This window comes from Lissotriton vulgaris, chromosome 4_1 (genome assembly GCF_964263255.1).
Source record: "Lissotriton vulgaris chromosome 4_1, aLisVul1.2, whole genome shotgun sequence".
NCBI lineage: Eukaryota > Metazoa > Chordata > Amphibia > Caudata > Salamandridae > Lissotriton > Lissotriton vulgaris.
Window position 1 is genome coordinate 616,763,555 of NC_141691.1, and position 13,660 is coordinate 616,777,214.

General features: G+C 44.1%; 2 protein-coding genes across 2 annotated transcripts in view; one reads left to right on the forward strand and one right to left on the reverse strand.

Moving 5' to 3' along the window:
- The window catches only part of YAE1 (YAE1 maturation factor of ABCE1), a 618,218-nt gene that overhangs the window by 381,218 nt on the left and 223,340 nt on the right, over positions 1-13,660 (reverse strand). The window lies entirely within an intron of this gene.
- Positions 1-13,660, forward strand: part of RALA (RAS like proto-oncogene A) — a 261,565-nt gene that overhangs the window by 141,703 nt on the left and 106,202 nt on the right. Inside the window, exon 2 of the mRNA XM_086964861.1 lies at positions 2,291-2,445. Coding sequence (XP_086820987.1) covers positions 2,332-2,445 — 114 coding nt within the window. The 5' untranslated portion in view covers positions 2,291-2,331. The remainder of the gene's footprint in view (positions 1-2,290; positions 2,446-13,660) is intronic.

Here is a 13,660-nt window from a genome sequence, read left to right on the forward strand (position 1 = left end):
GAACACCAAAGGGCTATACAGAATAATGATAGTACCTATCCGGTAGCGCATCATTTTTACACCCATCACAATAGTAACCGAAAACTTCTTAGTTATTTCTGTCTAGACCATGTAGCTAGAGACTCCAGAGGTGGAGATCGAGAAAAACGCCTCGGGAGACTAGAGTCTCGCTACATTATTGATTTGACGACCTAAACCCATTTGGGTCTGAATATGGGGGATGAATTGAAAGTACACCTGTAAACACTGTATGAATTGTAAATAATATTTGATGATCACTTTTTTACCTCACACTGGGACTTAAGGCCAAAAGAGATGAATTGTATTTCTAGATTGAAGATGTATTTGCAATTATTAGTCTTGAATTGAATCCTTTTTTCATTGGAGATGATTAGTAAAATGTTGACAATTTAAGTTTTGAATTGTGTACAACAATCTTCGCATTTGATATTGTGTTTTATTTGCCCATTCGAGGGCTTTATTAGTTTTTTGGTTCAGACCGGAAGTGACTGAGCAAATAAGCATTTGCTTAATAGAATCATGTGAAATGTCAATGAATGAGCTAATTGTCCATCTGAAACCATAACTAAGAATATCTGTGCTATGTACACATTTATTTCATTGCTATATTAATTGTGCAATTTTATTCACATAACTCCAATGCCAGTAACATGTTTGTTTACTTTACGTCGATATCGATGTTGCCTGACTTTAAAATGGTGTCTTAGACAAATCTTGTGAGATTGTGTGAGGTAACGCTGTCTATATGTTGCAGCGTCACGGCGGCCGCCTGATACTGACGAAGGCGTACCGCCGAAACGCGTCTTGATTTTTGCTACTTTTGTGCATAATAAATCCGTCCTGGATTTAACCCCTGTGAGTGCAGTCATCCTTTCCTGCAATATATATTTATGTATGTATGTGTGTGTGTGTGTATATATGTATGTATATATATGTGTATATATATATATATATATATATATATATATATACACACACACATACAGGCTATTGGTTGATTAAGGCTGTTAATTTCTGTCAGTTTCTTGCAGCGACCAGATTTTTCCTAAAACATCATTTATACCAAAATTGTGAAAAGCACCTTGTATTTTTATTATTTTTAACAAAGAAGGGCAGTGCGTTCTATGATGACTCACATAATTCCATGCCGGAAGAGCATTAATATGCTGTTATATTTTTTTTTAACCAGGTCGGAAAGCACAGCAACATTTGTAGCAAATTCTAAGACCCGAAGTGTTTCTTTAAGCATCTTTGAGTGTTAGAATTAGTTTTTTGTGATGGAGACATAGTCCATTTTATAGAGGCTACTGAAAAAGATGTGTAAAGGGAGAGCAAGCTTGTGAAAGTGTGTAGCTCACAAGTTCTTGAGTGTGCTGGCTGGGTACGAAAACCCATCCTGTAAAAGATCTGCGAAGCATGCTGTAGTAGGGTGTTTTAGAAGTGGTGTGGAAGCCTCGACCATCTTTTTCATTGGTAGGTGTCATCGTCCATGGTAAATGCTGGCTCTGGTTGATAATGAGGCTTCTTAGTCCCTTCTTGTTACCGCCCTGGCTCCTTTTGTGACCGCCCATCAGGACTGGATCTTTCACTTACGGCGTTACACTGTATCCTTCATTAGTCTGTAAGCACAATTTTTTTTTCATTCAGCTTCGGTAATGGTGACAGCTTGTTATTATTTGACAATGGTTTTGTTATGCCACTAAAGTAGCAATACAAAACTAGAGGAAACGCTTCTAACTAATCTTTATCAAACTTTAAAGAATGTTTGAACCCCGGACTGCCGGGAGGGCTGGATAGCGCCTGTGGTGGTCTTGCGTGCCTGCTCTGTGCGACTATCTCTCAGTTAATAAACATGCCTTCAGTGCTGGCAGTACGGTGGATCGTTTGTAGAACAGTATTTGTACGCTGGCTTCTATGTGAAATTAATAAATCGGCAATACATGTCCGTAGAGCCTGCAGTATGGCTCGTGAGATGCCTGGTTAACACTGCCGCCGTGTTAAGGTTCTGGCTCGACACATTTTCCCTAAAAAGTACGACCGCTCGTGAGCACAAAAGACGGCTTTTCGCTTCCAATTTTTAGAGGGAGGAAGGGGCCCGTTTTGAAGAACATCAATTATTACCATTCAGGATGTTCCAGCTTGCTAGCTAAGGTAGTGTGCATATTAAAACTTTAAAATGTATAAGAATATGTGCCTCTTGAGTAACTATTTTTTTGAACTGATTCAAATTACCTGCAATTGGTGTTTTTTTTCCCTTTTTTCTGCTTAGATCACCTTGTATCCTTTTTGTGATACATCTGTGTTTCCAAGATGGCTTCGAACAAGGCTAAAGGTCAGAACTCCTTGGCTTTACACAAGGTTATCATGGTTGGCAGTGGCGGTGTTGGAAAATCAGCTTTAACTTTGCAATTCATGTATGATGAGGTAAGAACTTTTCCTAAAGAGTATGAAATTGATGAAAAACTGATTTAACAAAACATTAACATGACTACCTTATAGAAAAGTAAATCATATAATTTTCTTAAATGTTTGAATTATGTGGACCCCGCTTAATCATTACTGGAACCCAGGGACCCCCACTGAGTCATTACTGGATACCGGGGACCTTGACCTTAGCATTTGAAATTTTTTGAATTGCAAAACAATATACAAAAATGTCAGAAAACAGCACTTGTCAAACAAATGCAAAATGATGAAATATTCACAAACAAATATAAAATAATACTAATGGGAAGGTTGGAGCTTTTCTAAATTCATAATGAGGCCACACTGTATTCTGTTTGGTGCACAAATCAATCTGAGAATGTGATCTTGCGTTTTTGCCTCCAATTTCAAATTCCTTTACACTTACAAGTGTTTTTCATTTTACAGTTTGGCTTTTTATTTCTATACACTTTAATAATCTGTTAATAATTAGTTTTCTTAGCAGCCGCGGACCTCTAAGTAGGCTTCACTGATCCCCCAGAGGTCCACGGACCATAGGTTAAGAACCACTGGCGTATTTGGTTCTCATCAGCAAAGTCTATTTTGTCTCCAACTAAAATATTTGCAATTTTGTCAGTAAAACGGGCAAGGAAGGCATAAAAAAATTTTTTTAGACTTCTTGTAAAAGCTCTTCTCTACTCCCAGCCTAATGTTGGAGCTTCATTCAGAAGGATCCCACACCAAAGAATTGCCTTTCATATGTCATGAAGGGATTACAGTCATCCAGAGCCCTACTTAGAAACTTCAAGAGGCAAGAACTCCCATCGAAAAAAGGGAGCATCCCTCCCTGAATTTCTGAGAATGCCTACTTTAACAAGCATTTTCAATGCAATAGGTCACGCATTTGCAAGAGTTTAAGCTATTAGCATTGTAAATGACAATGCCTTTTATCTATGTAAATAAAAGGCAATGACATTTACAATGCCAATAGCTCAAACTTGCGTAAATGCGAGACCTATTGCATTGCAAATGCCTCCTAGGGAAGAGTGACACTAGGAAGTGTAACGCTTTTTTGCGCCTAGTCAGAGGTAGGAAGCGCTATGCAAATACAATCACAAAGCAGTGTGTGAAACACTCCTCCCGCTGATATCCCTCTGCCTAGACATTTATATATTTGCACTTTTGAAATAACATCACAGTGGGCAAAAAAGCTCCTCTTTAGACCAAAACAATATGAAGGTAATGAATAGCAGATATACAAAACGTCCTACATTCATTGAAATTAACAATAGAATAAAAACTGCACATAGCCTAGAAACCTGGCGTGCATCCTTGTTCTTGTCAATGAACATATGCCGTATATAAGGGCGTGTCTAAAATAAGTACATAAAACTGGGGGGGAAGGGGGCTCAATAGTCAAAATGATGGAAACGCAGTCAATGCCTCGCGCCATGGATTAAAAGGCAAGGGCTTCAGAGTTAGAATGTGCCCATAATAGATTGTGTAAGGGTCACTTGGAAAACAATGACGTTAAAAAAGTTTGCTATTCATAACAGGAGTCAGTTAGGCATTCAATCAGGAGTATGCTGTCATTAGTGGAGGGTTGTATAGATTGTGATTAGGAAGGTGAAAGAATTACAAACGATTGCTTAGAGATTAAACTGGTTGCTGTGTGGTTTACAAAGCGTACTAATCACAAAACACAAAGCGTCTGCTATCCAAACAGAGAATGAGCAAAAGGCACAGTTCACGCTGACATACAAGCGTGCGCTAATGTGCGTAGAGGCTTTCACGTCTCAATGTGACTAAGATGAAAGGAGTGGTATCAACCGCTAAAACGTACGGTTCCGCAAAACACATGCTAATCACAAAACTGAGTGCACTATACTCATAATGAGGTTAAAAATCTAGATGAACCCGTCTGTGAATCTAAAACAAATAAGCATCACAAAGGCTTACCGCTGCTCCGTAGTATCTCTGTTCGTCAAAGTGAGACCGGAGTATGAATTAATACAGCTTAAATAGACCGTATGGAGCCGGAGTGACCTGCGCGTACGTGTCACCTTGCATGTCTTGGGTCAATCAGAGTCATGGAAACTGGTATAAAATGTAGGCAAACCCCACATATATTCCCTGCGTTCTGCTTTCTGAAAATCAATGTTGCGGCCCGGGGAGGCGAAACCAGGAAGTCAGGCATCCTTGCCTGTGACGCGACCAGAAAAGGCCGGTGTGGCTCGTTAATGTGGGGCTCCCGTGAGGAAGGGAGAGCCCCGCTGTAGCGGTCGAAGTCCTGAGAAGTCCCGGGTCCCAGGAGTGGCCCAGGTGAAGTGGAGAGGTGAGTTTGGTTTATGCAGGGCTCTCGTATGCTGAGAGAGCCCCTGCAGTGCATCGCATAGTAACCCCGCGCAGGCCTCCGAGAAGAGAGGAACCGAGTCTCTGCACAGCAGCCCGGTGAGTGGGGCTGCATGCTGGCACTAGCGAGTGCCTGTCGTGAGCGGTCCCGCGGTCGCAGCCCACTCCATCAAGGGCATATTTTATTTTAAGCGCCAGTGCACTGCCACCTCTTGGGCATTTTGTGTATTTTATGCTGTGAGGACGGAAGGGGGACAGGAGATGTGCACATGTGACTGTACATGTGTGTTCACGCGCTTGTTCACAATTCCAATCCGTCCGGCACGTGCCCATCTCCGGTCTCCCTTCGAGCCAAGTCAGTGACAATAGATCTCGCTGGCGACAACGCTTTCGCGCTGCGGTCGCCAGGCGAGACCTAAAGAGGAGTGCTGTCTGATTGCTTTTTCATATGATAACTTGTGCTGCTCTTTCACACCTACTCATGACCGATAATGATGGATGCATGCTTTACTGATGGGTATTCCTTCCTGCAGTTTCCTAGATTTATAGATTATCACCCTGGTCTGGAAAATCATTTTACTCCAGCCGTAACCCTGTCTCTAGACATGACCGCGCCTGAGGTTTAGTTATCAACCGGCACATTGTCATCAGTGTCTGTTTTTATACAACAAGTTATGCTGGAAAATATGTGATAGATCTTGCCTTCTGGTCTTTAGTTGGGCATCCCTTGTTTATTTAATCATTTGTTAACTTTAATTTAATAAATCAAGAAAATAAATAACCCATCCCTTATCTGGTTAGATCTAGCATACTGATAAACTGGGCATTTCGGAGTATTACGTTATGTAATTGATTCTTGGCACATTGTGTGTCCAGTAGGGATGTTCTGAACAGACCTACTTGTCCGTTTGGCTTTGGTACTCTCAGTGAGTGAGCACAAGTCATTTTTGAATGGTGAATTTATGCCTCTTTGGAGTATTTTCATCTAAGTTCTGTGAGGTACCCTTGTATGTGTACATACACACCCTCTAGCAGTGAATAGCAGAGAGAACCCACTTTTCCTTGGAGAGCAGCCTGGTCCTACTTTATAACCGCCAAAAAGTTTTGCTAGTCTACAAGGTTAACCCCTTGAGTGCGCCACACGTAACCTGGCCGTCCACACACAGAGCACTAGAAATCCCTCTGCTGTGGTCAGCAGAGGGATTTTGTTGAGCCCTGAAAAGCCTCGGGAGCTGGAGAAGGGCTCCTCCTCGCCCCCCCCCACTCCCGAGACTGTTCTGCTGGATTCAGGGAAATGACGATCAGCGCTGATGTAATTTCTGTGAAACAAAAACTGAAATGAACTGGTTGGTTTATTTCAGCTTCTCGTTTTACATGCTGTGGAGGCTATCTCAGACAGGCGAATCTCCCCCTTCTAATTGTACACCTCCTTAGTGGATCCCTGCTTTTGGGGCTATTCAGTTTTTCTTACCACCACCCTGGGGGGGGGCAGTAACCCACAATCTGCCCACTAGATGGCAGGTATTCTTTTTTTTTTTTTTAATTGTATTTAGGTGTGGGGGCTGCCCGAGGTGGGTATACCCCCACCCGTTCCCAAGCTTGGAGCCACTCAATGGACACCAGGGAGGGGGAGCGCCCCCTTGGGCAAGGGCCTTTGCACCCCCAAAATGTATTTGGGGTAATTCAGTCTTTCTGCCCCCCTCATGGATCCCACAATGTTTTCCTACCCATAATCCCCATGCAAACCTCACATTTAGCTGGAAAAAAATCTTATTTTCCTCACATTTCTGTGTGGGATCACTGTGCCAGCACAAATGTTCTACCACCCAGCATTCCCCTTGGTCTCCAGAGTAAAATGATACCTCACTTGTGTCGGTGGCCAATGCAGAATCAACTAAAAACGTATTTAAAAAAAGAAAATAGCGCTTAGAATTCGATCAATCAATCAAAAACATTTATATAGCGCACTACTCACCCGGAGGGTCTCAAGGCGCTTGGGGAGGGGGTGTCCGCTACTGCTCGAACAGCCAGGTCTTGAGCTGCTTCCTGAAGGCGAGGTGGTCTTGGGTCAGGCGGAGGTGGGTCGGGTGCTGCTGGTGTTCGGCTTGGCGGGTGTGGGTGCAGGGCAGGTCCGGAGGCAGGAGAACTTGCAGGCGTGGCAGCTGAAGGGTCCGTGGGTGCGTCTCGGAGTGGCTCGGTAGCATCCCGGGATTCGGCCGGTGTTGAGTGCGTTGAGGGTGGCGGCGTCGTACGTCCGGCGGGTGGGCTGGGGTCTGCGGGGGCCAGGGGTCCTGGCGCTGGGCGCGGACAGGCGCAGACGGGCTTACCTTTGGCGCACCTTCGGCGCTCAATCGGTGCCCCCGCTGCGCGCGTCTGCTGCGCGGTCGCTCTGGGGACGGCATAAGAAGGGAGCTGGGAGGGAGGGTCTGCGGCGGGGGGGAGGGTCATTGGGGGGGGGGGGCCATCGGCTGGCGGGGAGCGGGCCTCGGGCTGGGGCGGCGGGAAAATCTGGCGCGGTCCTCGGGTGGCTGGGGTGGCGGGAGGCAGGGGGCTCGGCGGCCCTCGGGTGGCTGGGGTGGCGGGAGGCAGGGGGCTCGGCGGCCCTCGGTGGCTGGGGTGGCGGGAGGCCCAGGAGCGTGGGGGTGACCAGGCCGGGAGGCGCAGTGGTCTTAAATTCGTTGTGCTATACTCTTAATCCCTATGTTTTTGGCCCTTCCCATTCACAGTAGAAATAGGAATAATGTAAATCCATTCATCTTCTTGGAATTCAACGTCTTTTGTAAGCATCTGTTTAATAGTTTGATTACATGTCTTGACAAGGCTGCCCGTTTCTGTGAAATAACTGGATGTTTTAAGAGCTAGAAAACCATATTGCATCAAACTATCGGTTTACTTTGTTATTCTTTATATTTTTAGAATGCCAGCCCTGCTCCTACATGGAATGAATAGATTGCAAATATTTTTACTTATTCTTTTTCATAGCACAATCGTTTTTGGGATACTTTGTTGCTTGGTCCACAAGTTTAAAGCAGTACCCATTTCTGTCTGGTTTCAAGTTGTCAATACTAATCCACTGGAATAGATTTTGAGCTAAATAAATTGGTTGTAAGGGAGCCTTCTGAATGATACTTCTAACCACAGATCCCTCACCATGTGAATATTAACCGGGTATCAGATTGAATGAGTAAACTTTAAAGCAGCATTCCTGCCGTCAGTAGGTGGCATTGTGCAGCTCCCCTATCACTTTGTTACTGTCAGGAAGAGGCGAGCGGAACTGCATATAAGCACCACCCCTGCACGCTGACGTTGGTTCCTTTCTTTTTGAATCTTCAGACATAGATCAGGAGCTTGTCCTTTGTCTTGAAGACCACAAATTCTGTCAAAAAGTATGTGTGGAAGATGAATGTCACCCTCCAAAAAACACGATTCCAACTGTGTAGGGACAGTGGCATACAGTTGTCATTAGCAAACCCTCACAAAGTGTGTCTTTATTGTATTGCCTAGGGCTAGAGCATCACTCCAGGTCCCATGATGACGGTGCCTGAATGAATTCGATGGCCATACTGGGCCCAGAGGCTAAACTGTGTTGTTAAACACAAGTAGACTCCAAGATGTGACCGGTTGTAGTCGATAGGACGGTCCCGTTCCCACTCCCTCATGTGCATGATAGTCACAGTTGAAGTCCAAGAATAAGAAGTGAAAGCAGGAATCTGCCCCTTTCCACCATTCTCAGACTCCACTGTGGGCTTCAGTGCACCTTAGTCTTTTTGGTACTGTACCAGCTCTCTGGCATGCCTTGATGTCCCTAGCAGGGGTGCTCCATTAGGGCTTCCACTGGCAGGTCCATCCTTGGAGCCTTCTGTGCCCCTTGAACCTGCTTCCGGTGCCAACGTTGGTTTCTTTGGTATTGATGGTAGTTCCGAAGGAGAATTTAGAGCCCATTCAGCTATCCAGCTCTGAGCAGAATATGCCACGACCTAGCCAGAGCCTTGCTCCCATCCGCACACAGCCAATAGTCTGACCGATAAAGGGAAGCATTTTACCCACTTGTTCTTACAGGAGGTCTTGATCTGAGCCAGTTTATACCACTTTGGGAGGCACTGCTATGGTATCTATTCACAAGGAGAGGAATCTATGGCTAGAAGTACCCATCAGAAGAAAAAGTTACTTACTTTAGGTAACTGTCTTTTTAATTGATACTCTATCTATCCACAGGTTCCTTATCAACCCTCCTACCTCTGTGTTCGATGAGCTGCACTTTTTCCATATAAAAAGGTTTCGAAATGGAGATCTGCACACTTGTCAAGCTAATCTGCTGATGGGCTTTGGGTTTGAGAGCATGGACAGGCTAAGCAAGCAACTGACGTTTGTGCATGTGGGTGGTGCTTATGTGCAGCTCTGCTCGTCCCTTCCGAAGCGGACCAATGTAGGTGCGGAGCCGTACAACACCACCTACCAGTGTGCAGGAGTTCTACTTTAAAGTCTCCAGATACAGCCTGAGGTCAGGGGAATATTCACAAGTTCAGGAATCTGCGGCAACAGTATCCACCAGAAAGATAGTTTTAAAGGTAGGAAACTTGTTAGGTTGAATCCAGCCTTGATTCTTGTATTATTTGGTGAGGAATTCTGGACAAAATGTAACTGTCTGAGTGTACTTCACAGCCATTGAAAATAATTTAGTACAGTGTTTCCCAAACTGAGTCGCCACACAATTTTTGGTGAGTCGAGAAAGTATAAGCAAGATGCATTTCAATTCTTTATATATCTGCTTACAGTTGCTGCTCTTCAAAGACCAAGGGAAAATGTCAAGCTCTGTTTGCTGACAAATTGCTGCTTTTCATTTAACCTGAGGACTGGTGTTTACAAACTCCTCTAAATTAAAGAAAGAAAAGTTGTTTGAATTATGTGACCTTCTCGCTGGGGTACAGGCAGTGTAAAAGGATAAGCTGTAGAATGTCATTTTTTATAACACACAACAAAATGTAAATAGCTGTAAATTAACTGTACACATTCAGCAATTAAAACAATAAGCATTTTTTTTGTTATTCTGAAGTGCCATAGAAACAAAGATTTTGATAGGATCAGAACAAATCAAGACATTTTACTTGATGCACAAAAATAAGTATTCACTGAAATCCTATTCTCCAGTAACAGGGTGTCTTTCATAGATTCACATGCTTGAATATTCCCCGTCGTCGAAGTGGGAGCCCCACGGTAAATAACATGGCAATAAGAAACCAATAATATGTATATATAAAAACATATAACGAAAATTTCGAAACCAGAAATACTTTAAAAGTACCAGGTTAGCATTAACACATAGAAATACATAGGAGAAAAGGAAACACCTTTATAATATATCCATGTCATTATGTTAGTCCAAACAACAGCCAATCAGTCGCAAGCACCCCTCTAGAACCTTCTCCGCAGAGGCTTAGGCCCTCAGATTTTCTACTGCACGTCGTGTGAAGGGAGTTTCCCTGAGCTCTGCTCAGTTTTCTTCTGTCTTCTGGTTTTCCAGTGTTTATCTACAATGTCTTCAAGTAAGAAGTCTTTATTTAGACCTTGTTCTTCTTGTGGAAAGTTGAGACTTTATTCTGAGGACCAACACAAGAAGTGTATATACTGCCTCTATCCGGACCATGAGGTAGCCAAATGTAAAATTTGCAGGACTTTTTCCACAAAAACCTTTAAGGATAGGGAGGGACGTCTCCTCCTCCTCGCAGAGTTCACACACAATCTCCTGGCTGGAAACTCCGTGCCATATACTGGAATGAGCAATGCTGGCGGGCCCCGCTCCTTTTAAATAACAATCCAACCTTCATTCGTCCGCAGGGAGCAGGTACCTCTTTCAGGGCGGTCAGGGCGCAGGGGGCGGACAACCTCCTTGTAAATACAACCGGAACTCCCATTCAGTGTGTGAACTCTGCGAGGCAAGGGAAAGGTGAAATGCTTTGCATTTCATGTACGGACTTCAGGCTTCAAGCGCTTTTCAATAATAAATATAAAGACAGCTTCAAGATTTATGGCCCACTGGGGCTTGAAATATGTGAAAGACTTTCGAAATTGCATTGATCCCACGGTGGAGAAACAGCGCTTAACTACAGGTACCAGCATGCTCTATGTTTTCTGCTCACCTGAGACGCCCACTTGGAACATTTAAACTCAGAGCATGCAGCAAATGGCACCATGACAAGCATCACAGTGCATTTCGTGGGTTCATCCTATGAGGAAGGGGCTATTTAAAGCCTCGAAACGCGTCAGGACTTTTCATTTTTACTCAGCTGTCCTAAGAAAATAAAAGTGCAAGTCTTTACCTGAAGGTCTGGTCAGGCGTACTTCTTTTCTTTGAATGGGAGTTCCGGTTGGAGGGAGAGAGAGAGAGAGAGATATATATATATATATATATATATATATATATATATATATATATATATATATATATATATATATATATATATATATATATATATATATATATATTCAGAATTAATATCATATCAACAGACATGAGTATATATGAGGTCCTACATGAACACACTCAATACAAACTAACAACCACAAATACATACATACTCATACATTCTCACACTCGAGAAAGATTCACAATTAATGATATAATCCGAGTTCAAATTTGTTAACATTCATGATACAAAATACAGAATAAACATAACGTAGTCATTAATGTGTCTCCTTGTTATAGAAGGTGGAAACCAGTAGAGGCACGAGGTACTCCAGCGCGTGTTTCGGTGTCTAACCCAATGTGGGTCACACCTTCATCAGTGCAGTCAAATCAAGTGTGGGACCCAAGAATAGATGCATCTGAATTGGGGGCATCTAAACATACCAGTAGCAATAAAAGGGTCGGTGGGCAAAAGGCACAACATACAAAATCAAGAGCCTTATATCAATACAGCTGAAGGGTGAACATTCATGACTGTTATCCGATTTAACTTGCGTAGTGGTTCAAATGCAGAGAGGCTGTATTTAAAATAGGTCTAGTCTCCAAGAAAAAGTGCTCAATGACGCATATTCAGGAGACTACAGAGTACATCCACGGTGGGATATTCAACATGGCGACCATAGTCCTTCTGTGGGGTTCGGGGAACAAAACTCTCGCTCCATGTCAGATTACCAGACCGGTGCACACTCGCGCCCTGGGTACCAAATATATCAGGCACTTCCCATAAATATAGCCATGTCTAAGGCCACAAGCACGGCCTCTTCTCTCTCTGATCGGGGTGCATGTAGGACAAGTGAGAACCTCCAGAAATTCATATGGATGCCCGTGCTCAGCATGAATCCACACTGATCTGTGTGGAACAACCGGGAGACCACCCAACTCCATCATTCAGCCAGAGCCTTCACCAGCAGTTTGACATCTACAGCTCCCATAGATAATGGGCAGTATAATCTTGGGTCTCAGATGGGTTTTAACAGCATGATTATGTGCGCCTCCCTTATATATGGTCGGGTAAGCCAATGTGTCCTCCTGAAGTGTAGCCAGTAGTTTGGGAGGAGGTCAGCGGGGTAAGCCTGTGAGAACTCCACTGGAAGGCCATCAGGACCTGGGCATTACCACCAAGTGCCATCCATAATCTACACATTATCATTTGTGTACAATATTGTTTTATCAGTAAAACCATGTCCATGCATATTTAGTTACCATTTCAATCAAAAATGTGCTATCTGTGGAGGACAATGCGTGGCCATGCATTGCTTTAGTTACATTAAAAATTGACCTCAGGTCAAATAAAGCTAGGTGGCTTGCGAAAGTTTGTCAATATAAAAAAGTGGGTTGTGGTTCTAGCTGTTATCCCTGTGCTGCCGCCAGGAGGTCAGTCATCTGGCCCTTAAAGTCTCTCTGTGTTGGGTGTGCTCTGTAGACTTCTCCTTGAACAGGATGTTTCAGGCACAGTCCCTCTCCTTTGCTAGCCACCAGCTGCAGTCCACCATGATGAACCCTCTTTGCTGGTTCGACAGTGCAGCAGGGCAGCCCTTCCTCTGTCCTTCTTCCAGTCCAGTCGAGATCTGAGTTTGGGGGCCAGGGTTGCCCTGCTTCCACTCAGAAAATGCCCTCTCGGTAGGATGCCAATGGGCTATTAGGTTTCCTCCCACCTGATGACTACTTCAATGTGGCATTTGAGCATCCCAAGATGCACCATTCTGCCCTCTTCCAATATGGCATGACCCCTCTCCTCGCATGTGGAGCTTCCTAACCCAACCCAGAGGTGTGGCTACAAAGGGGCCTGCAAACACCCCTTCTCCCGCCCCCCTTCCCAGAAAATTGCTTTAGCCACTGGTTTCCCCTCCCCTGTCCCTATTGGCAGCCTGTCTTTCTGGACAATGAAGCAGCCCCTCACTAAAGTTTTACCCATTTGCCCTTCAAAGACGACTTCCCCTTTGAATCTTGCCTTTTGGGCAAACAACTGTGGGCTTTCTGCAGGAGGGAGGTTAAGCCTCCTTCAAGAGCATGCCCCAATATATCCTTTCCTGGGAGTTGTTATTATGTCTCCCTGGAGGGCAGAAAGCCTTCTCTGTGACAGGACCCTGTGTACAACCGATATGGGCACAGACGAATAAAGGCCACAAAATGGCAACTTTACTAAAGTTGCACACTGCAGTTTGTTACATTAATTTCGACCTGAGAATCAAGTGGGCTCAATTTAACAAGTTGTTTGGTACCTTTTGAGATCCACGTTGTTCGCGCTGTTTAAGCACAGCTGAGTGTTCCATGTGTAACTGTACTCACCAGTTGGAGGATCAAGCTTTTCCACAGGAAAAAAACTACGGTTTTACTATCTGAGCATGTAAAATTGCATGTTTTGCCCATGTGATATGTTGCAGTCTGCTCTATGACTTG